Below are 24,859 nucleotides of genomic sequence, written 5' to 3'. Positions count from 1 at the left end.
TCGTTTTTGTTTTGTTTATAAGTGCAATTTAGCATTAGTTAATTTATGGACAATCCCTAATTTGCATTGAGCGCGTTAAGTTTGCAGAGTTATAAATCAAATATGCACATCTTTTAAAATGCCGCGTCAATAAAATTATTCACTATTTTATATACTGTCAAACATACTTTGTTATTTTCGGCAAATATTAACATCTAAGTAAACAAATTCACTTTTGTTAACAAACATAAAGATTGAGAAGTTTTTTACAGTTGATATTAGAAGTACTAATTTACAAATGATGTTAGAGATTCAAAAGTTATTTTCATTTTAAAATTCTTTATTAACAAAACCGTAGTTTAAAATCAAATGGAGGAAGATAGTGTTCGCAACAAATTCGATGATTTAAAGGGTGATTTTTGTTGCTATTATATAAATAGACAACATTTTAAACATTGTTTGACAAAACCATTTCATTTTTTTAGTTCAAAAACTTCCCCAAGAAGTGTTGAATACGCTTGCATATGAATTACCCAATGACTGGAGAAAGCTTGCTCGTAGATTGGATATTGGCGATGAAAAAATTGATTGTGTATTAAGTGAGTTTGCTACTGCCTTTGAACAAACCTATCAAAGTCTAAACAGTTGGATTAGAAAGTATCCTAACAAAGTATGGAAAGATATTAAAGATGGATTGGTTTATTGTGAAAGAAGCGATGTAATTGTTAAATGCAAAGGAAGTAAGTTGTTCTTATTTATTATAATGAATAAAATTATCACGTGTTTTTATCGCATGAGATATATATAAATAATCGCTTAAATATAATAAAATAAATAACACATATGAGTAGTATGAAATAACGTCATATGAAAAGTTAAAACTGTGACTTAATCATAAACTTTTTAATTAAGTGTAAGTAGCTTCAAGTATGTTCTTTCAAAGTAGATTTGTTAGTAAGTAAGTTCATGGAGTTTTTTTGTAAACTGCAAAAAATGCCACGCTAAATTGTCTAATAAAGCTGCCATTAGGGTGGTCCATTTTAAACTTTTTTTGTTGTCTCCAATAAGCTTGATACCACGCTCTGCAATATCGTTGGCACAAGAAAGATTGCTTACAAATTTTTTTGCGGCGTTAAAGTCCTCGAATTTGTTCCAATGTTCTGATGGAAGGTTTAGCCATTCTTGGGGACTGTTTAATTTTAATAAATGAAAAAGAAACCATGACTTTTCGCCAATAAAAGACAATAAAAAGGTTTTTCTTCAATGCGCCAAATAATCATCGGGTCTTCGGTTTATATGAAGTAAATACTTTACGTCTTGGAAAGTTTATAAGTTTCTGACCCATCATAGTCTTTTCTGTATAACTCATAGAGTCGTCGAACAAGGAAAAGACTACTAGCTCCTCAGATAAGTATTCAAGCTGTCTTTCAAAAGCTTCATGGTTTTCTCTGCACTTTCAAGGTCGATTGATTTAAATTTCCTTATTATTTAAAAGAAATGCAGGTTATTAGCTGGAGCAGCAGAAGTAATAGCAGATTGAAGAAAGTACTTTGCGTAAAAATCTATCTAGCCATCCTCTCAACCTTTCTTGTTTCTTCATCAGTAAGTTCAAAAGTAAGAGATAGTAAAAAGATTTATGTAGAATAAATGGCTTTTGACATCCACCTTGCATGATGATCAGAACCAGCATACCAAATGCAGAAACCTCTTTTAATATGTAATAATATATAATAGCATTGGATGTTGCTTTTATAAAGAGCTCTGGAATATGATGTCTACATTCATGTCGGAGTAGAGAACCACCAATTTGCTTTTCAATTAGAATTGCAGCTTCATTATATGCTCCGCTGTTTACATATGTTGTATCATAGACAAGTGCAACAACAGATGCTTTTAATTGCCATTTATCAACTAGATTCATCACTGAACAAGATTGGGTTTGACCAGTTCCGTCAGCAATTTTAGGAGGTGGCCCTGCATACACAGCAAGTTGCTCTTCCTTTTTTCCAGTAGCTTGCTTGAAAGTTTTTCCATCCCAATAAATTTTCAAATATTCAGGTGGAATCCAAGTTTCTTCAATAAATTTAGCTTCTTCAATTCTGTTAGCTAATCTTGCGCTATGAACTGATGATTTAGACAGTGTAACATCATTCAAAACTGCTCCACCTAATGCTAAAGTCTTTCAAAAAATAAGTAGCTGTTGTCTATCACTAATACCGGATCCATTAGCAACTGTACACATTTCTTTTAATAGTTCTTTTTTTGAATTTTTCATCGTTATCGCTGATTTGCAATAGGGTTTTGTTTTCTTTTTCACTGAAAATTTTTTATCTCTTTCATCTTCTTCCAAAATATCTGAAGAAAATTCATCGCCCTCGTTGATTTCATTATTATCAGTAATTGCTAAACATTTGAGTTGCTGTTTCCTAATATGAAGGAATTCTTTTCTTTTCTTTCTTTCCTGATACTGCAGTTTGATGTAGCGTTGTCGCTCTTTTTCAGCAAGTATTTTGAACTCCAGCCATTGAACCCTCTTGAGGAAACTTTGTTGGTTTTTGAGAAATTCCCAATCAATAAGCCACTCACCGTTACTAGAGTGTTTCAGCAATGTATATGTGTCTGTATGTGATATATCAAACACATTGTCTAGTTTAATTGTAAAAGATAAAGCTTTTTGCTTTACTTTTCTTTCTTGTCTTCTGCATTGTTTCAGTGTTTCATTTTCTTTTACCAAACGGTCAATCTGATCAACACAGTCCTTCTTGTTATGCTTCGTTGGAATACGAGCTGGTAACCAAAAGTTTTCAATAATTTTGCTAATTAGATGATTTGCAATAAGTCTTGTTTCTTTTTGAGGATTGTTTTCTCTCTCAAAAAGATATTTTTTCAATATAGCTCTATTCGATGGTAGCTTTCCTCCTTTAAAATTTTTTAAGGAAAAGCCAACAATCCAATGATTTAAAGGAGAAGAACGCCTGCTTTTTTTTATCGGCAATATTTTTTGTTTATAGCAACAGCTGGGATATGTATGGAATGTAGAGAATGTTTTTTTCCTGATCTAAATACTGACTCTTTTGCATCAATAGATACATTACTTCCAAAACGTTTACTAGGTCTACCAATCTTCTTTAGTATGGGAGCCATTGCCTTGGTTTAATACAAGACTGAAGCTTGTAATATAAGCGTTGTTATTGACTATACGTTTAGATATATACTTTGCATCCTTAAAATGATACAGAACAAGGTTCATTTAAAACGTTGTAAATTAAACTTATAAACGTTGCGGCATGTTTTTAAGAACTATTGTCGTCTTAAGAGAATTAAGACTTAATGGCTTCATTAAATGCAATTTCACATTATTAAATTCTTAATGGAACGAAAGTATTGATATTATAATGTTTGAAATGTATTGGAATAAGAGTAACTTAACTGAATTATGTTACGCAATATCTGTGGTGTTTTAAAACAAATCTCTTGTAGGATAAGTACAATAAGTCGTAAATTAATAAGTTTTTGTAGAATTATTCCTTAGTGATTGTTAAATAAATTGTGTGAACCCCATTAGGAAAAAAAAAACAGCTTGTTGGTAAAAATTTTATACAACACTTGCGCAATCCTTTACTTGAACTTCCAATGCCTTATGGGGGATGTAAAAGTTGTTCTAATTTTAAAAATTTTTGGTATTTAGCGTTTTTAGACAAAATGTCATGACTGGTAAAAACCCCAGTTAAAATTTCAAAAACAGTTTAAATTGGACCACTCCAAGCTGCCATATCATAAAGCCCAATTTAACTCGCGATATTAGGAATTAAAATGTCACGCGACCTTTAGATATTAGGTTTGGCGTCACATTTATAAATAAAGTAGTCACGAGACTTTTAGCTAATTAGGCATGGCGTGAAATTTATAAATAAACTGGCATTTTTAAATAAGTGCGGCGTGACGTTTAAATTTTTCATTTGTCACGAGACTTCTAAAATACTATCATGTTGCATGTCGCCAAGCCCGATTTTTTACGCCACAGTTTGGGAAATTAAATATTGCGCGCTAAATTGGGCATGGTGACATAAGACATGATAGTGTTTTAGATGTCCCGTGACAAATAAAAAATATAAATGTCACGCCATGCTTAATTGAAGACCTTGGAATAAAAACCTCAAATGTCATAAACGATCTTTTTTTTCAGGAGAGCATTTAAACTGAATTTCATGGTTCCACAAATATATATGACTATCTTTTAAATGTCAAATCATAGAACCACATTTTGCGCACTGAATAAGTATAAATAATATTATTATTTAAGTATGCATAATTAAATATTGATTAAAAAGTTAATGTGACATTTAAGGTTTTTCCAAAAGATTTGGACTTTTGCTGTTTTTGCTTTAAAATACGGAGAAATTTCACTATAAAAGGAGAAATAAAAACAACAAAATTGATCATTTTTTTTTTCTTTTAGTTTATAAAGTGGAAAAAAAAGATCTTATGAATATTTGTTACTTTTTTAAGTAATAAAAAAAATAAAAATAAAAATAATTAAAAGATAAAAGCATGAAATACAAGACATTATAACTAAACTGAAATAATATATTAAAAATACTGTCTCAATTAAATATGAATTTTAATTTATATCAGTTAATCTGATATTTAACAGTTTAACAGTTTCAAAATAAGAAGAAACAACAACACTTCACTACACTTCAGAAGACTTTGCATATTTTTAAACAAACCTTACTAGTGCAAGGAAATGGTAATTACAAGACATAATGCTGAATTAGCCCTAAAACTCTTCCAAACGATCTTCGGTGCGATAGGTCTATAATATAATAAAAAGCGATAAGTTTACAAGAAAAAATATTAAAATTAGAAGCACGTGTAGCGAAGTATTATGCCGATGACCATTGCTTTTACTTTCTCTTTGTCAAAAAATATTACTTTTCCTCCTAAAATAAATTTCCTTTCAGGTAGAAATATTATCGTCGGCCTCAAATTTTGCTAAAAAGTGAAATTAGGTTCATCTATCTTAACAACATAACATTGCAAAAATAAGTATTAAATTATAAAATTAATAAAAAGAAACAACTTTTCCTTAAACTTATACACGCAATAATAATAATTGGACACCACACCCCTATTCTGTTAGTGTTAATGCCCTCCCAGTGGGCATGTGTCGTCCAGGAGACTTCCTTTGGACGTGTCACGGATGTCTAGACAACTGTGAAACGTCCGACGGTCGTACCCAAGACAATGACGCATGCCAACTCGATTGTCAGGTAGTGTTCTTGTGTAATTGTATTAGAACAGACGGAATATCTATACCAGGATACAACTTTTAAAAAACTTGTGATAATCTATCTAAAGCTGCTTCTTCAGTAATTATGATTATTCTTTCAAATTAGTCCAAGATCTAAAAATGTTGTAACGCATATGAATAACAATTTGTTAAAAGTGCGCAAATAAAACATTTATTCACGAAATAAAAAACCCTCATTCTCATAAAACTTTCTAAAATTAATTTCATTGTAGGGTTTAATGTTTTGTAGTGTGTTTAGGGTTTCCTAGGGTTTTGGACAATGGTTTTTAGTGCAGAGTATCTAGGGGATTGCACTTTTAACGGGAGTTTAGGGTAGGTGTGTACCGTTTGAGTAAGGGTGGTGGCTCAAGTTTCAATGTTTCATGGTAGTTTTATTCATAAGTGCAGGACATCATATAACAAGCTATATTAAAACAAGTTTTAAAAATATTTGTGTTTTATTCATATACTCACAAATAAAAGAAATGTTCTGGCTAACACCCGTCTTCCCCAAGGGTGAGGGGTGGGACCACATATGCGGTCATGTGTTCAAACTGATTTTGATACATTTCTTTATCTGCACTTATTTAAAAAAAAGTGATTATAAATCTATATTAGAGTCAATGTGTCAATATTATAGAAATTATTTGCTAACAATTTCTGAATGTAACAGGTGCTCTTAGTGTTTAGAATATGGCAGAGAACAGTTCATATTCTTACTAAACAACGAGTGTATTTGATATTAAGAACTTTTATATCTAAGCAAACTAACATTCAAAAATATTGCATTAATACTAAATTACACCTTATTAAGTTGAAAGATTACTACATATATCCAACAGCATCTGTAGAGCAGTCTAAGATCATTTGTATACATTTGTCCAATGTCATCTGCATTTTATTTTTACTCTAACATTATCTGCCCAATATCATTTGGAAATTTAATGACCCCAGAAAATATCTTTAGGAAGCTGTAACTACATTTGGTAATTTCCCCCAAGTCCAATAACAATTGAAAGAATTTTCTCCAGATGATACTACATCCGAAAAAATCCGTATATAAAACTCCATCTGGTTAAAATAATGTATTTACATTGAATATTTTTTTCCATCTGTAAATATATCTAAAAATAACCATATGTGAAACTGAATCTGGTTAAAATAATGCATTTACATTGAATATTTTTTTCCAGATGTAAATATATCTAAAAATAACCACATATGAAACTGAATCTGGTTAAAATAATGCATTTATATTGAACATTTTTTTTCCGGATGTAACTTTATCTGAAAAAAGCCATAAAAAGTTTTTGACGTCGACAAAAAATCATTGACATTGTTTTTATGGTTTAAGGTAACCTTTTTCTGTGATATTTTTTTTGCCAACCTGATGCCAACAGTTTGAGGTCAGCAATTTATTGCCGACCTCATTTTATTCAATTCCGAGGGTTGCTTGACATAAATAAAAAGACGGAACTACATCTGTCAAATTCACAGCTGTACAAATCTAGTTATTCTTGACTTTATTGAGAAGATGTAACTACATCTGTAGTAATTAGTTTTACACAGATGTTATTAGTCGTTAATAAAATTTCAGATGTTGTTGGGCAGATGTTTTTAATGCTCATTGTATCTACAGATGTAGCTACATGTCATTTTATATACAGATGTTATTTGACAGATGTTTTTAAACCAAGCAAAAACTGATGTTGTTACCCTGACCCTATATATATACATATATATAAAACAAGAGAGAGAGATTCAAAGATAGATATGTATATTTAATATATTTGTTTTTATTTATGTTTACATTTACTTTTGTTAACATTTAATAGAAATCTCACAAAGATTTTTTTTATTCCTTAAGATATTTACGCTGTGATAAAAATGGCATCTGCTTATAGCGAGTTTACTATCTAAAAGTCTACTTCAGCATTCCAATAATTTGGATTGAACTGAACCCGGTGGTCAGTTAGCAAACAATTATTGAAAATATGATACAACCTCGGATACAACTGGCAATTTATTCAATCATTTATATCAATGCTTTGATTTGATTTTAGCAAAGTTTTCTATTTAAAATATGAAGTTCCTGGCAAAACATAACAATGTTTTGAGTTAATCAAGTTGGCCGTTAAATTTTAAAACTGGCTTCAGCGCATTTTTTATAAAGTACATAGCACAGCGACTCTTGTTTATTAAACCTCTTTAGTAGCAAAACTGAAGCTGTAACACAAATAGTCTTATAAAGTTTTTTTAATTAATAATAATAATTATGATTCCCAATTCCGAATGATATCAATATACACAACAGCATTGTGTAAAGCTAATCATTATCATAGTGTATAACATTGTTATAAGAGCCAAAATTACTCAATTATATAATATAAAGTAAAACTTGTTGCAAGGAAAGATTTACCTTTTGATTTAGGCGTGAACAATCTATCATCTAAAAACTACTGGCTTAAATTTTAACATATGTAATTTTTAATGCTTCATGCATTTTAGTCACAGATAAACCTCAATAAAATTAATTGTGAGAACACCTTTAGCTTTCACGCAAATACTTTCACAAAGTATATGTTTGAAAAAATAAAGAAGAAATTGTACGTGGGTGACGGGTGTAAAGCATACGTAAGCCATGTATTTAGCATTTTACTTTATAAGATGGCAATTGAGATACCACCCATGTCCACCATATATGGAGATACCACCCATGGAGATACCACACTACGAGATAGCCATGGAGATAGTACATCATGTACCAATCGAGATACGACCCATGTCTGGCTATAAATTGTATACATATCTTCGTGAGAACTCTAACCCTATCCCTAAAGTGAGGTGTAAACTAAAACTGTCATAATTTTTTTTTTAAACAAATAAAGTTTTAAGAAAAAATGGAAATTTACTACTATAAAAACTACTAATTTATAAAGTTATAAATTGTAGTTTGTATAACAAGTAAAAAACAAAAGTTCAAACCAACTGCCTTAATATTCTCCATTAAGGTTGTCTACTCTGAAAGTTAAAAAGGATGTATACTCTTCAAGATAAAAAAGGTGTCTACACTTTAAGGTAAACCCACTAAGATACTGAAGTTAACATTTTAGTATGAGTAGTTTTTTCAAATTTAGACACTTAAAAGCTGCTTCAAACAATATGGATTTATTTTTAATAAATGAAACGTATAAAAGTTCATACTATAATAATAAATGGGCATGAAATTTTAACACAAAAACATTTTAAACTAAAATCAGAAAGTACAGATTTATGGTGAAGCTTATTTTTAGTTTAATGAGCTATTTATCACAAAACCATCTTATGCTGTCACAGAAGTAACACTATAGAAATTGAAGTTTTTTTTAATTGGATTTATTTTTCCGAATTTGGTGAGGCTACTACAAACCTTGATGAAAAAATTTTTTGTATAAAGGGTTGATAAAATGTTATTATAATTTTGAAGTAAAATTCATGTTACATCCGTTTAAATTAAATTTAAAAGATATATTTAAAACAATAATTTTAAAATAATATAAAGAATTCATTTGTTAGTGAATATATATTTATGCATGTACTTTTGTGTACTTTTTGTGTCTATAAAATTTTTAAGTTACTGTAAATTAATAATATATTTAATTATAAGTAGTATTTTTATAAGTTAAAAACATCACGTGGAAAGTATAAATATATAAATAGATATTGTATGATTGGTCATACTGATGAAAATTTGTTTAAGAAAGCGTGTCACACAGAAGAAGTAGATTTTGCACTGATGAAATATCAGGAAGATGATGTGGCCTCACTGTTTAAACAGTGATGCTATTTCCCTAACCCTAACCATAAACCTGATTAATTGGTCAGTTGTGACCAATCAGGATATGTTCCACAAGATGTTTGTTTGCAAAAGTTACACATTTTACAAAATCTGATCAAAAAAAAAAAAAAAAACTATTCCAGATACAAATAATTCAGTGCCCTTAAAAAATAATGGCACAGCATGTTTTTTTTGAAAAAAAGTCATAAAACTCAATATTTTGTTTTCTGTTTTTTCAAACAACTAATGCAGTTTAACCTTCAATAAAGCAATACAAAAAAGTTAATTAAACTGTTAAAATTAAATTAAAAGAAACTAAATGCCATTGTGTTAAAAATTTAAATGTTTCACTTTCTGCAACAATCAAATTTAGTTTATTTAAAAAAATATATATTTTTAAAAATAAACTAAAATTGATCGTAGCATGAAGTTTGTTTTAACATTTGGCGTTCTATGTTAGATTCTTAATATATTTGCACTACTTTAATAAATAAAATTAAACAAAAATAAAAATTGAAGTCGGGCACTCAAATTAACAATAGGTCAAAGAGAAATTATAATAGAGTTATATTCTTTTGATTCTGCAAATACCGGAATTCAATCATCAATTAGTCACTCATAATTATAGTGTTTTAGAATTTATTTTTAGTTATACCATTTGCTTATCAGTTAAAGCTCTTCCTTTTGGGAAAAATTCGTACAAAAAGCTCGTACAATTTGGAAAAAACTTGTGTGAGAAAAATGCACCATTCAGATTGATCTTTGATAAATATTTCCAAAGAATTTGGATGTAGATCTACAGATCTACAAATTTTTAAACTGTAGATCCACATGTTATGTCTTGAGTTTTTTGTCTCGAAATTTAATTAGCAACAAGTTGAAATATGAAAGATAGCAAAAAGTAACAGAAAAAGAAGATTGATTGATTGTAAGGAAAATGATGAAGAACCGTAGAATATCAACCAGTCAGATAAAATTTAAGACTTGAAAAGTTATCAATACGATTGTTACTAGAAGGTAGATGAAGAGTTTACTTCAGAGTGAAAAATAAAAAAAGCTTTTTATAAACAAGAAAAATCCTGTTCAGGGACTAAAATGTAAACAATTAGATACAATAATCAATTTTGCCTATTTTTTTCCAAAAAATTAAATTTTCCAATTTCAATTGTTTTTTACCGGTTTTGTGGTTTTGTTTAAAGTCCAACAGTTTTGTTTACTTTTTTTTATTAATAATGCAAACATTCTGTTATAGAAGTTATTATTTGACATATTAAATATAAAATTTCAATAAAATTGAGAAAAATATTAAATTTATGTGCTATTTATAATAAAAAATTATGTTGACCTATTTTTTTGAAGACACTATAGTATAGTATATAAATTAACAGCTTTCTTACTTTTAAGTTAGTATTCAATGGAGGAAAATATGTATTCAATTGACTGAGTAAGTGGTGTGACAGTGTGAGCATTATTGATGGTCAGAGCAGTGTTAAGGAGAGGCAAAAATTCCTAAAATCACTTCAATAAAAAAAAAAATTTAAATAACATTTTTAGTTTCGTTACATTTTTAAATATTCTGTAATTTAATTATCTTTAGATCATATTTGTATAAAATGATTTGTGTATTAGTGTTAGTTATAGAATTTGGTAGAATGTTTATCTAATTCAAAAATATAAAAACTTACATTTACTGCTGTCATGGCATTTTAAGATGACCAGGACACCTTTACAAATAATATTTTTAATTTATTTTTTAAACTTGTTTTGATCAAATAAAAAAATCATTTTATAAGCTTACAGAAACATCAGCTAGCTTAAGAGATAAAGGTATGGAGAATCATAATCATAATCACGAGGCTTATTGCTGTGAACCTATAAAAAATTAATAAAGGGATATTCGTTTTGGCGCTATTTTATCACAACAGAAATAACACTCATATTCGAAAGCACGATTGCCTGTCTCTTCAGACGTTTAAATTTTTTTAGTCCACATTTCCTCCTTTTTCTGTCAAAAAGATTGATTTGGTATCTTTAAATAATAGTTAACCATGTATAATTTAAATGCATACTAACATATATATTCTAGGTATTAGTTATATGTATTACCTGAAATATACAAAAAAAATAAAATTGGAGTTATAAAAAAATAAACTCTAATCACTTATGTATATTAAAAATATATATATATATATATATAATCTAAAAATTATAATTATATAATAATTATAATATAAAAATATCTATCAAACAATTACCACAATTACAACTTTTTAATTAATAAAATGTAAATCAGCAGAAAATATGTTGAGTTAAAAAAAACTATATTTTTATGGGACTTTATGCATGTAACTTTAAATATAAACATAATGCCTAGAAAAATTTTTTTTAATACATTTTACACATGCATTTTTTTACAAAGTCATGATATTTCCATTAAAAACTATATCTGTAACAAAAGAAGTAACACACACTATTCCAGAAGAGGTGAGGTATATTTTGTCTAGTGAATGTGAAGATAAATAAAAATACTTATTGCAAAATGGAGATTAATAGAGGCATTAGCCTTGAAAACTGAATTACTGTTTACACAATTGCTGCACTGTTTGAAACAATTGGTATTTGAATTAATGCTCTTTTTAACATAAACTTCTTGAAATGAAATAAGGACCAAAAGTCAAGTGGGTCAAAGTATTTTACAAAATTGAGTTTGTTTATAAGTTAAGTTAGTAAAACTCAAGTTTTACAAATTTGAGCTTGTAAAATACCTTGATAAAAACAACTGCAAACATGAGTTATAATTTTAATGATAGGTATAGTTGTAATTAATCATTGTGAAAGAGTGCACAATGGAAAGATAAAATTTGGTTTAGTTTAAATTCATAGAGAAAAACAACCTGTTGCCATGTTGGATAAGGCATAAAGTGGACTTCTAAATACAAATGCAATTTTGATAAACCACAGTTAAAGTGGTTTGTCGAGCAGTTCAAGAAAAAACTAGTTGATAAATCAAATTAATAAAGAGATGGATTAATAGATGGAAAATGGTTGGTCGAAACCATGTGAAAAAAATGAAAAAATAGTGATAAAAGTTATTTTGTGTGGTAGGAATTGTTTGCAAAAGAGCTGAAAAAATGTAATGCTGCACGAGTGTTGTGTTTGCAACTATTAAGAAATGAATAGAACGAAGTTTGATGGAAACGTGGCAGTGTCATTTCAAAGTCACAAGATAATGAAAAATAAAAAAGAAAACGACAGAGACTTTTTGAATATATGCGGACACTTCATCAGACTATATCCTGTTGGAAGCTTGCTCAGATTTGACTGCAGTTTTAAAAAACCTCTTAGTTATGAAAATTTTTGGGACAATCTAATCTCAAATTAAGCACAGTCATATTGCGCCGTTTAGAAATTAGTGATCATGTCAGAGAAATGGGTGCTGAAGGGATTCAAATATGTATAAATGTGGATACATCAAAAAATGGGACTGCTGAGCGTAACCACTGCACATTAAAATATACTGCAAGGGCACAAATATATCCGCTACAAACGGTATTTTTGTTTAATGCAATACCATCGATTCGAACGCAAGAATAGTTTACACCTGCTTCTCTGAAAATAAGTATATCTGATGTCTATCAATTCAAGGGGGAATAACATAGAATTACGTGGTAGATCAAAACAGGTTACGGTACTTATAGAACTAAATGACAGGATAATGCTTGTTCCATTGACATTTATTTGGAAAACTGGTAGTTTAACCGATATACTCAAAAAAATAAATATTAAAACGGATGGTTTACTAAGACATGTGCGAGACGTGAGAAGAGCTCTTGCATCAAATTTACAAAGTTTTCATAATAAAATTAGTATTGGTGTAGAAAATGACAGCGATGAAAATAAATCTGAAGATTAAGGTATTTTAACGGTAAAGGCTGAGAAATCAAAGAGAAAGTTGGCGAGAGAAAAAGTGAAATGGTTTAAGTGTCACTGATAATTAATTACCATTAGTGAGACTGATGATCAGAGAATAGAAGAAGTCGATATATTTAGGTGAAACAACATAAGAACTTAAACCTTGGTGAAACATAAATAGCTAACCCGAATGAACTATTATCAGTTAAATTCTAAAACTAAATTAAGAAATAAATTATAAAAATATTAACTTCTAAAAATAAAACAAAATTTACTCCAAAAATTTATTTATACTCGATAAGATTAAATAAAGATAGTTTGCAGAATATTGCAATTAATGGAAATTTTTAGATATAAAATTTCTAAAATTTTGTCACCCTGCGCCTCAGATGTGAAAGCAAAAAGTAAAAACAATTGAAATAATATTGTTTAACCTCAACTTATACTATAAGATATTAAATTTCATACATTACCCTCTAAAGTGGCACACGATGTCAATCCAAAGTTGGACTTTTGATAGGTTGATTGACATTTGATAGCATTATCAACCAGCTAGAACTAACGTCGTAATAAAGTTAGTTACAATAACGTTATTTTTCATCGGAACATCGACATTGTAAAAACGTTTATAACGCTAAAGATTTTGTTCTATAGTTCGACAAGGTAAATATTTGTGTCAAAAAAAATATATTTTATTATAGGTTTTTTTGGTCTTTGAGATAGCTAACTTCCAAACATGGAGCAAACACCAAACATTTATATGTTTATACTTATATCAAATAAGGATGCTTTGCAAAAAATTGCGATGATTGGAGGCTGGGAACAAAAAAGCCCCAAAATTTGTGGCCCACCTGCCCCAAACGTGAGAGCAACAAATTGATGAAATATTTTTTATACTATTCTCAACTAGACTTATATTCATCGATAAATTTTAAATTTCATAGTAAAATATTTTAGCTTTCAAAAATCATGACCATACAAAGTTTAAACCCGCCTCAATTTGAAAGGGTTGTAAATTTTATATAGTCATTATTTTTGAACGCTGAAAGATAACACTATGAAACTTAAAATTTATCGATGAATATAAGTCTAGTTGAGAATAATACAAAAAATATTTCATCAACTTGTTGCTCTCACGTTTGGAGCAGATGGGTCACAAATTTTGGGGCTTTTTTGTTCCCAGCCTCTAACCATCGCAATTTTTTTGCAAAGCATCCTTATTTGACATAAGTATAAACATATAAATGTTTGGCGTTTGCTCCATGTTTGGAAGTTAGCTATCTCAAAGACCAAAAAAAGCTGGTTCCGGCTCTATATATACTTTAAATAAACAAAGTTCTTTAAGATTACCTAACAGCTAGAGTCGTCATTTACCCTTATTAAAACGTAGCGCGTGATCTCTCTCGTGAATTATTGGTATTAGCTCATTATTAAATCTCGGTATAAAATGTAATTATGAACTCCTTAATAAAGGTAGATGGAATAAAGAATTGTAGAAAAAACCTTACAATGTTTATTTATTGCATGGAAAAATTCTTGAACTATCGAGTTTCTTGAATATATAAATTTTATATAGAAATATAATATCATATGATAGTTAACAGTTTTAACTTTCTAGAAAAACATAATTTTTTATATAAATGTTCTTCAACAAAGTATAATTGCATAATTGCAAATATTTTTATACCTAGAATGAGTATGCAGCATAGAGGAAAGTGCAAAGTATACAAAAGCGTGTGGACGGGATGCAAGTCCGACAGAAGGCATTTTTTATATTTGATAATATGTCTTTGGTCAGACTCGAGTTTTACTAATATTTTTTTTTAAATCAATGCCAACAGATATACACGAGGAACAGGAAACTTTTCATTGCCCATAAAAAAAAGTCTCGAATTTTTTTATTGTATACCTTGGCCCTTACTTATATAACACTGTTATAACAAAATAATAACTCAAAATAAAGAACTTACTAAATTGGATAATCTTATTGTTATGAGGAAAAAACTTCATAATTACAGGAACCAATTTTATCGAGACTCCAAGTTATTTGCGTGTTTTATAAAAAAAAAATACATATAATTTTGTTACTTTATAAATTTTTAGTTTGTTTTATATTCTATGAAATAGATTATAAAACAACAATGGTATTCGATAAAAATGTTTTTCTTAGTCTACTGCAAGTTTTCTAACAACTATATTATTTTATTATAACTATATATATATATATATATATATATATATATATATATATATATATATATATATATATATATATATATATATATATATATATATATATATATATATATATATATATATAACAACCACGAGCAAATCCCAAGCAACCCAATGGTGTGACGGATTTACATTTATATTTTAAACACATGGGTAAATAACCAGCACTTTATATTAAAAGTTAAGAATTTCTATTAAATTAGTTATTTTAACCCGCTGTATAACGTGTGTGCATAACAGGACTTTTAACTTTTTTTAGGAGTTGTGAATATGGGTTTAACTATTATTAGTATTATTATTATAATTTTCTTCAACAGAAGTTTGACTTCTATGAGCCGAGTTTCTGAAAACACCCCCCTACAGCATACCACCTTGGAAGAGAACGAATTCATTTGTCATAATTGTTTTCAAACTCGTTGACTGAATTAGAAGCAATTAATGGCTTTACTCGATATTGAAAAAAATTGGATCTTCCACTGTTTTTAGTAACTTCTTGTTCAATTTTATGCCTTGCACAACGAAAACTACCTGCAGCACCATCACATGTCAAAGAAATTGCTCGTCTACATTCTTGATGCTAGTTAACTCTGTTAAAGTTTTTATAAGTTCTATAAAATTGAATTAGATCACTTCTTGATTTACGTTTAGCTAATGAGCTGAAATTAAGATTTTTTAGACGTGATTTATAGTTCACGTTGCGCAATTGCGGAACATATTTGGTTGCCCTACGTTGAACTGATTCTAACTTTTTAATGTCCTTTTGTAGGAAACGGCTCCATACTGTTCCACAGTACTTCAATATAGGGCTCACATGCGCTGTATAAAGCTTCACGAACATACTTGAATTCTATTTTTAAAGTTTTTCCACGGATATCAAGTTTTAAAGTTCTTTTAAGTATCTCAAGCAAAGAGTTTTCTTTAAGAGTAACTTTACTTATGTGCTTTAACCATTTGAGTTAATTATTAATTAAAATACCCAATCTTCTCTAGACGGATGCAGTTTCGAGAGTTATGCGACTACTATATGTATCCAACATGGTCAGGGGATGTCAAATTCTGACAAACCTCCGTGAAACATCAGAAGCTTGTATTCATTTATGCTAAACTGCATGCGGAAAGTCTTGATCAATCCCACAATAATATAATCGCATTATTTTTTTCATTATTTTTCTAACTGCTGAGGTGATGAAAATAGACCTTTTATTTCCAGGATCAGAAAGATTACCTTTTTTTAGATATAAGCGTTATACTTGCATATTTCCACCCAGATGGCACTTGCTCAGAAATCAAAAATCATAGTTTCACTCTCAAACTTTAATACTGCGTCAGCCACAAGCTTTTTGACTAGACAATTTTGTTTGTTGTAAGGCTCGAATATTATCTTTAAACTTACTAGAATCACAGCATAACTTCATAAATAGTGTAAATTTTCATTTTTGTAACTTAAAATGGTTTAATTCTTCTAGTAAAGCCATTTTAAGTTACGCTTCTTTAAGATAAAATACATATTGAACTTAGGAATGTGCTATTCGATAAAAAAATGTAGGTGTCTATGAACAATTCAAAGCTTTCGTCTGTTGATTTATTTGAGAATAAGTTTGCCATTTGGTTTCTTTTTGCCTCTAATTGGTTGAATTATAGTTACCTTTGTTATAGATATAATTTACTCCGTGTAGTTTGAAGTTCTATTCGATGTATAAATATGAAATCCTATAAGATTGAATTGTGAAGTTATTTTTTCTGAGTGCATTCAAGTGAAGGACCAAATTTAACATTATAAGTACAATCAGGGTAATCTGATAGCACTAGGTCAAGCGTATTATTAATAAAAGTTGGTTTGGTGACGAACTGTGAAAGGAACAATCATTGACAGTAAAGAAAAGTTGACTAGACTGTATACCATTTTTACATTGGCCACCAAAAACACTCCACCTGATATCACTATTATAAAAATCACAAACAACTAGAACATTTGTAAATTTTCAACAACCAGTTAGAGCTTTAGCGCATATGATTGACTTATCGATTTGTAAATTAGAAAAAAACAAAAAAAATCATAAAATTCCACAATTTGCCAACTAGAAAAAAATAGTATAAGTCAAGTTACGCCAAATAAATTCATCTAAAAAATGGTTTTAATTTGCCGACTAAATGTACAAAAAGGTCCCAAATGATTAATTTTTAAGAATGGTTTGGCTTACACCATCCTTTCTTTTCCATTGCGCCGGCGCTGATTAGAACGATTTGAATAATATTTAGAAAATATACAGATAACATTTTGAAATTATACCTTATTATTGGAATTAATTTAGAAATAATTGAGGTTGACAACATCTTTCATTATGGAAAACCCAAATAAATACAATATTAAAAATCTGATTTTAAGAAACACGAGTTTGAGAATTAACCGTTAAAACAAAACATTTACAATATTGTTCTTATTTTTGGTTTGAGGTTTTCATAAAAAAATTCACTTATATATGAATTCTCAAGAACTTAATAAACTCATTACTTTAAATTTTATATTTAAAATTTAAATTATATATTCGCTTTACTTCAAAGCTTTTAAATAACAAAATATTGTTAATTTATTAATCGTAAATTAGTTTTATTTCGCTCTTGTTAATAAAATAAGTTTATGTTATAGAATTGTTTTTAAATACAATGTTTTGTGTCCAACCCTCTATGGGAACTTTCCATCCACGTAACAAAGAACTTAATGAAATACATCGTTATTTAGTCGAGGAACAAGATACAAAAAAGCCTTTAGTATTATGCGGAATGTCTGGTGTTGGAAAGACGCAAATAGCCAGAAAATATTGTCAAGAACATAGGAAGTTTTATGAAAACATTATATGGATAGACGCAGCATTTGGAAAAATAAGAACTTCAGTGGAACTCCTTTATCAAAAACTAGATTTTATTGTTTAAATTTCAAAAAAACGTACGAAAAATAATTTTTTTGATATTAATGCAGCTATTGAAAAAATACATAACTATTTTAAAAACGAAAACACTTTGTACATATTTGACAGCATTAACAATGAAACGGTTAGGAACTTTAAAATGTACATTTCAACGAAACCGAAGTCTTTTACTTTGATCACCACTCAATGGAGAACGTGGTCAAATAACGTAAATCTGATGTCGGTAGATGTTTTTTCTCCTGAAGAAGCTTTAGTTTATATTAAAAACAACATTAGTACAAATTCAGACGAAAAGTTAATAGAATTAATAAAAGAGCTTGGTTTTCATCCTTTTGCTATCACTCAGGCAATAAAATATATAAACTCACACTCAGTTACAATTGAAAAATATTTAGATCGATATAGATTGCATCCCGTACAAATATTAGATGATGATAAATTTCCAACCGAAGAAGAATCGATGTCTGCTGTGCGAGCTATCAATTTAGTTTTATCAAAATTAGACAATGATGAAAGAAATACATTAAAATTACTGAACTGTTTATCACATTGTGATGGTGAAAATATCAGCAAACATTTTATAGTCCAAATCTCAAAATACATTGCAATAAAAGATGAATACTTGATTGATGACGCAATTAGATTACTGGTCAGTTATTCCTTATTAGATTGTTATGACAATGAAAAATATTCAATGCACGATCTCACACAGCTGTCATGTAAATATTTTCAAAGTAAGAATTCCAGTACAAAAACATTCTCCAATCTAATGGAAAATTATTTTAGTTTTGAGTTGAAAAATATAAACGATCACGCTGAATTTGGAAAAGATTTTGTTTTTCATTTTCTTCACATGTTTCGAAAAAATAGAAAAAGTATGACAGAATCCTTTCACCGCTCATCAAGTGTTATATATGTTTTTTTAACAAGTAAAGATTTATTTCAAGAATTAATTAAAATACTAAAAGCTATTCAAAGTTTTAATAAAAAAGCTTATGGAGAAAATAATGAACTAACTCTTGATACAGATTGTCATATCGCAACCTGTTTAAGCGAAATGGGAAAACATAACGAAGCTTTAGAAATTTATTATTCTGTTGATAAAATAAAATCTAAAATTTTAGGTATCAACCATCTGTCCACAATGGGTACAAAACATAATATCGCAATCTGTTTGAGCAATATAGGAAAATATAACAAAGCTTTAGAAATTTTTTATTCTGTTGATAAAATAAAAACTGAACTTTTAGGCATCAACCATCCGTCAACTATTGCTACAAAACATAATATCGCAAACTGTTTGAGCGATATGAGAAAATGTAATGAAGCTTTAGAAATTTATTATTCTGTTGAAAAAGTACAAACTGAAATTTTAGGTATCAAGCATCTGTCAACATTGAAAACAAAACATAATATCGCAATCTGTTTAAGCGATATAGGAAAATATGACGAAGCTTTAGAAATATTTTATTTTGTTGATAAAATAAAAACTGAAATTTTAGGTATCAACCATCCGTCAACAATTAAAACAAAACGTAATAACGCAAAATGTTTGAGCGATATAGGAAAATATAACGAAGCATTAGAAACTTATTATTCTGTTGCTAAAATACAAACTGAAATTTTAGGTATCAACCATCCATCAACAATGGATACAAAACATAGTATCGCAACCTGTTTGCTGGAAATGAGAAAATATAACGAAGCTTTAGACATTTATTATTCTGTTGATAGAATACAAACTAAAGTTTTAGGTATCAACCATCCGACAACAATTAGTACAAAAAATGATATCGCAATCTGTTTGAGCTATAAAGGAAAATATAACGAAGCTTTAGAAATTTTTTATTCTGTTGATAAAATACAAACTGAAGTGTTTGGCATCAACTATCCATCAACAATGGATACAAAACATAATATCGCAACCTGTTTGAGGGAAAATGGAAAATATAACGAAGCTTTAGACATTTATTATTCTGTTGATAGAATACAAACTAAAGTTTTAGGTATCAACCATCCGACAACAATTAGTACAAAAAATGATATCGCAATCTGTTTGAGCTATAAAGGAAAATATAACGAAGCTTTAGAAATTTTTTATTCTGTTGCTAAGATACAAACTGAAATTTTAGGTATCAACCACCCATCAACAATGGATACAAAACATAGTATCGCAACCTGTTTGCTGGAAATGAGAAAATATAACGAAACTTTAGTCATTTATTGTTCTGTTGATAAACTATAAACTGAAATTTTAGGTATCAAGCATCCGTCAGCAATTGGTACAAAACAAAATATCGCAAACTGTTTAAGAGAATCGGGAAAATATAACGAAGCTTTAAAAATTTATTATTCTGTTGATAAAATTAAAAGTGATTTTTTTGGTATCAACCATCCGTCAACAATTGGTACATAACATAATATCGCAAAATGTTTGAGCGAAATGGGAAGAAGCAACGAAGCTTTAGAAGTTTATTATTATGTTGATAAAATAATAACTCAAACTTTAGGTATCAACCATCCGTCAACATTGCGTACAAAAAATAATATCGCATGCTGTTTGAGCAAAATGGGAAAATATAACGAAGCGTTAGAAATTTATTATTCTGTTGATAAAATCCAAACTGAAATTTTAGGTATCAATCATCTGTCAATAATCTGTACAAAACATAATATCGCAAACTGTTTGCGCGAAATGGGAAAATATAACGAAGCTTTACAAATTTATTATTCTGTTGATAAAATAAGAACTGAAATTTTAGGCATCAACCATCCTTCAACAATTAGTACCAAGCATAATATTGCAAACTGTTTAAGCATAATGGGAAAATATAACGAAGCTTTAGAAATTTATTATTCTGTTGATAAAATAAGAATTGAAATTTTAGGTATCAACCATCCGTAAGCAATGGATACAAAACATAATATCGCATACTTTTAGAGTGAAATGTGAAAATGTAACGAAGTTTTAGAAATTTTTTATTCTGTTGATAAAATACAAACTGAAATTTTAGGTATCAACCATCCGTCAACAATGAAAACAAAAAATAATATTGCGTAGAAAGAAAAATAGAATTAGTTAACCTTTTTAGTTTTGATTATATTTGAATACATAACATGACTGTTTTACTTATTATAAGCAGTTTATTTAAAGTACTTCTTTGTTTACTGAGTATTATATGTTATATACTAAATCTATTAATTTATTAGTCTTGATTCACATAGAACGGAGATTTGTTTTATTTTAAACTGCATATTGATATTTCTAGAGAAACTTATTTGTTAATTATTTTAAGACTTTTGTTACTTCTTTTTTTTTTGATTAATTTTTGTATTATGCATAGCTATATACTTGTTAAAGGAATTAAGTGAATTAATAACTAAAATGATTCAAGTGTTAAGATTTTTCTAAGTAGTGAGTATATCTTTATATTATAGAACATTCCGAAATAACATTGTTATCACGCTTTAAATTCTCATGATAATACTTTCTATGGAAAAAACATTTAATTTTAAAAACTGTTGATTAACTTTTTTTCATTTATTGTTATTTTGTGAATCATAAAATTATAAATTTCATTTGTTGAATTATTTAAATAAGCAATTTGTTTATTAATAGGACGCGAATGTTAGAAGGGAGATTTTAACATTAATAATTCCATAAACATAATTCCTAGGTTTAAAACTGGTATATTAAAATGCACATGAAAAGGTCTTTTGTTTTATTGATTCACTCTGCCAATTTTTTCAAACACATACTTAAAAAAAGCAACCCAAATTTATTTAATTTTATAAGGGTTACATTCTAAAAACAAGGAAAGTTTGAAATCCTAAATTATGTTTTTTAATAGCATATATCGCTATATTTTTAGCTAGATGGTAGAGTTTTTTTTTTGAAAACATTCTTAATACTGTTTGTTAGAATATTTTTTGTCCCTCATAGTATTGTACAGTATTAGTTAATCAATGGCTTTAAAATTATTACAAAGAAACCGGAAACAAATAATTTTTAATATAAATTAAATTGTTGACAATGAATTTCGTGATAGTATTAATTATTGAAATGGGTAAGAAAACCTTCAAGCAATTTTATCAAAAGGCAATAAAATTAATTTCTTTCAAACTGACATAACTGCTTTGCACTTATGTCAGTTCGCACTTATGTCAACTCGCACTTAAGCCAGTTCGCACTTACGCCAGTTGCACTTATGCCAGTTCTCAATCATAAAAATTCTTGCCTCTTAATTCGTCCCCGTAAAAGATGTCATTAAATATAATACAAACAAATTGGAAAAATAAAGATAATGAACTCCAACATGGATTTTCAATAATAAATGAACACTAAGCAAAATAAAAAAATTTGAAATTATTTAAAAACTGTTTTTAGCTAATACGATTAAGAAAATAGTGCTAAGAAGTCTTTGTATATAAAAAAAATATATGCAATATAATATTTTGGATACCACTGGGTATTTCTTTGATGTTTTGGTTATTGAAAATATTTATTTTAGTTTTGATTTGAAACTATTTATGTTTGCAAGCGTTTTGGTGCTGTTTATGATTGTTATACTTTATAGTTAAAAGTGTCTAACGTGATAGAAATCTTGATAAAAAAACTTGCTAAAAAGTGTGATAGAAAACTTGGTGAAAAAACTTGGTAAAAAGTGCTTTAGCATGAATATAATTATTATTTACATATCTAGCATGATATTTGTGCTCTGTTTTTCAAATAGCATTTTAAAATTATTTTAGATTGTATCGTTATTAATTTCGTGCATAAAAGTTCGATTTTCATATTTATTGGTGAACGTTCAGAATTTATTAGAATAATAAATAGTAGTTGTGGATGTGAGAGTCGCTCTGCGCTTGGTATTATTCTAATGGCATGTTTTGTTTGTTGAATAGTTTTTTCGATTTTGTTTTTGTTTATTTTTATTTTATGAGCTTTTCTCAAACTTAAAGATTTTTTTTCTTAATTGGCATTTGGTTTCTAAATTTTCTGGATATGCAGAGAGTTTAAATAGGGGTGTGCTGTCAAAACCAAATTTTGTGCCAAAATTCTATGCCACGTTTCTTAAGTTTGTTTTGAGTTTGCGTGTGGAAGAAATTTGTTGAAAACCTTTTTAGAATTTCATATCAACATATTTTCATATCAATATGTTTTTAAAGATTATTACATGTGAAATACAAGTACAAATATCAAGTAATTTTAAAAACTAGAATAGTTGAACTTTATTACTGTGTGGTTTATAAATATATTGATTAGTTTTATCGCTGTGTTAATTACTGTCAAAAATTTGGTTGTACTTTTGTTGTACTATTTGGATGAACATAATGTCGAAATTATGGACGAATCCTTTTCTAACTTATCTTTCATTTTAATTTTTCATTTAGGCATTTGCCATACTTCACTGAATTTCTATTTGTCACAGGCACTCTATTTAGATTAAATGAAAAAAAATTGGAAAGTCGAGTAACTGAAGGTTTAAAGTGCTATTTAATTCATATCTTGTTTAAAATATGAAAATTTTGAAATTTATTTTAATATAAAGTCAATTAACTATTTCAAATGTTTCCTTGTATTATTTTAAATTTTAGTTTAAGTTAATAAATGTAAACTTTATCTTAGCTAAAGATGATCCTAAATTTCCTGGTTGTTGCTTTTAGGAAATGCAACAACAAATAAACCTCAAGATCATCTGTACATACCATTTATAGTTTAATTAAATAAAAAATATGTATTGTAATTTAAATATTGTATATTAAATATTTTTTATACAATACTTACTCATATTTTCTATTTCTATAAATAAGTATAATTACATATTTTTATTTAATAAATAAATAGATGTTTATAATAAATATGTATAACTACATATTTTTATTTCATGTACATCTTGAAGTTGCCATCAATGAGAGTTGCAAATTATATGGAAATAACTGCATGGCAACCTTGATTATTCTGGCTATAAGCAAAATGAGATATTAAGTTGTAAAAGGTAATCCACCAGGTTTTACAAATTTTTTAGACAATAACAAATTACCACGAGGTAGTATTCCAAGGTATTATTGAAACCAGCTTTGTGTTCTTTTCCGTACTTGTATTATTTTAATTAGGAATTGCAGCCACTTTAAACAATATCTTACAACTGGAACAGTAAAGTGTAAATGTTTACAAGAACTCTTCGAAAAGTATTTTTTAGTACAACTGCAATCAAACAAATGTGTGTGCTCTCAGTATTTGGGAAACTTTTTACTTGACCATCGATGAAAATGTTTTATATAACGTCAGAGCATGCAACTTTTGACCATGTTGCTGGTATTCAGTTTGTGAAAAATGTTATTCAAAAAGCTCAAGCTTGCAAATCCAATCCAGCAGGGTTGTTTTGCAGACAGACTGATTTTTATAAAAATTGATTAAGCCAAACATTTTAGAACCAGTAATAAATTTATGCTCTATTGATGAAGAACTTCTTGATAAATGACTTCTGCATGTCTTATTACAGTGGAGGATATTTTAAATAGACAATATAATAGATATTTTTTCACTAACTGTTACAGACACATTTTAAGAGGAGACAGTTAGTGCAAGCTTCAGAGTATACAGTGTGAGGTATTATAAATAGTCAGGAATTATTAAGTATGTTTAGTGATGCCAAAGTATGTTTCCTTAATGCAACAATTTGCTATATCTCT

At 28.4% G+C, this 24,859-nt stretch overlaps 2 protein-coding genes across 3 annotated transcripts; both read left to right on the top strand.

Moving 5' to 3' along the window:
* The first annotated feature begins 33 nt into the window (after positions 1–33).
* Positions 34–21,682, top strand: LOC136091290 (uncharacterized). Of its 2 annotated transcripts, none has more exons than XM_065818659.1 (3): positions 34–391; positions 465–719; positions 17,977–21,682. In XM_065818659.1, the coding sequence occupies exon 3, from the start codon at positions 18,303–18,305 to the stop codon at positions 20,406–20,408; it is 2,106 nt and encodes a 701-aa protein (XP_065674731.1). In that variant the 5' UTR covers positions 34–391; positions 465–719; positions 17,977–18,302; the 3' UTR covers positions 20,409–21,682. The 2 variants fall into 2 exon arrangements, with proteins under 2 accessions (XP_065674731.1, XP_065674730.1); XM_065818658.1 differs by having other exon boundaries at positions 37–391; positions 17,884–21,682.
* On the top strand, positions 20,607–21,068 carry LOC136091959 (kinesin light chain-like). Its single transcript, XM_065819679.1, has one exon. The coding sequence runs from the start codon at positions 20,607–20,609 to the stop codon at positions 21,066–21,068; it is 462 nt and encodes a 153-aa protein (XP_065675751.1).
* Positions 21,683–24,859: the final 3,177 nt, after the last annotated feature.

This window comes from Hydra vulgaris, chromosome 15 (assembly GCF_038396675.1).
Source record: "Hydra vulgaris chromosome 15, alternate assembly HydraT2T_AEP".
Lineage (NCBI taxonomy): Eukaryota > Metazoa > Cnidaria > Hydrozoa > Anthoathecata > Hydridae > Hydra > Hydra vulgaris.
Note: the sequence above shows the minus strand (reverse complement) of the source record. Positions and strands in the feature narration are given on the sequence as shown.

Excerpts from the sequence above, each read along its gene's own strand:
- LOC136091290 (XM_065818659.1), top strand. The coding sequence starts at position 18,303 with ATGTACATTTCAACGAAACCGAAGTCTTTTACTTTGATCACCACTCAA.
- LOC136091959 (XM_065819679.1), top strand. The coding sequence starts at position 20,607 with ATGGGAAGAAGCAACGAAGCTTTAGAAGTTTATTATTATGTTGATAAA.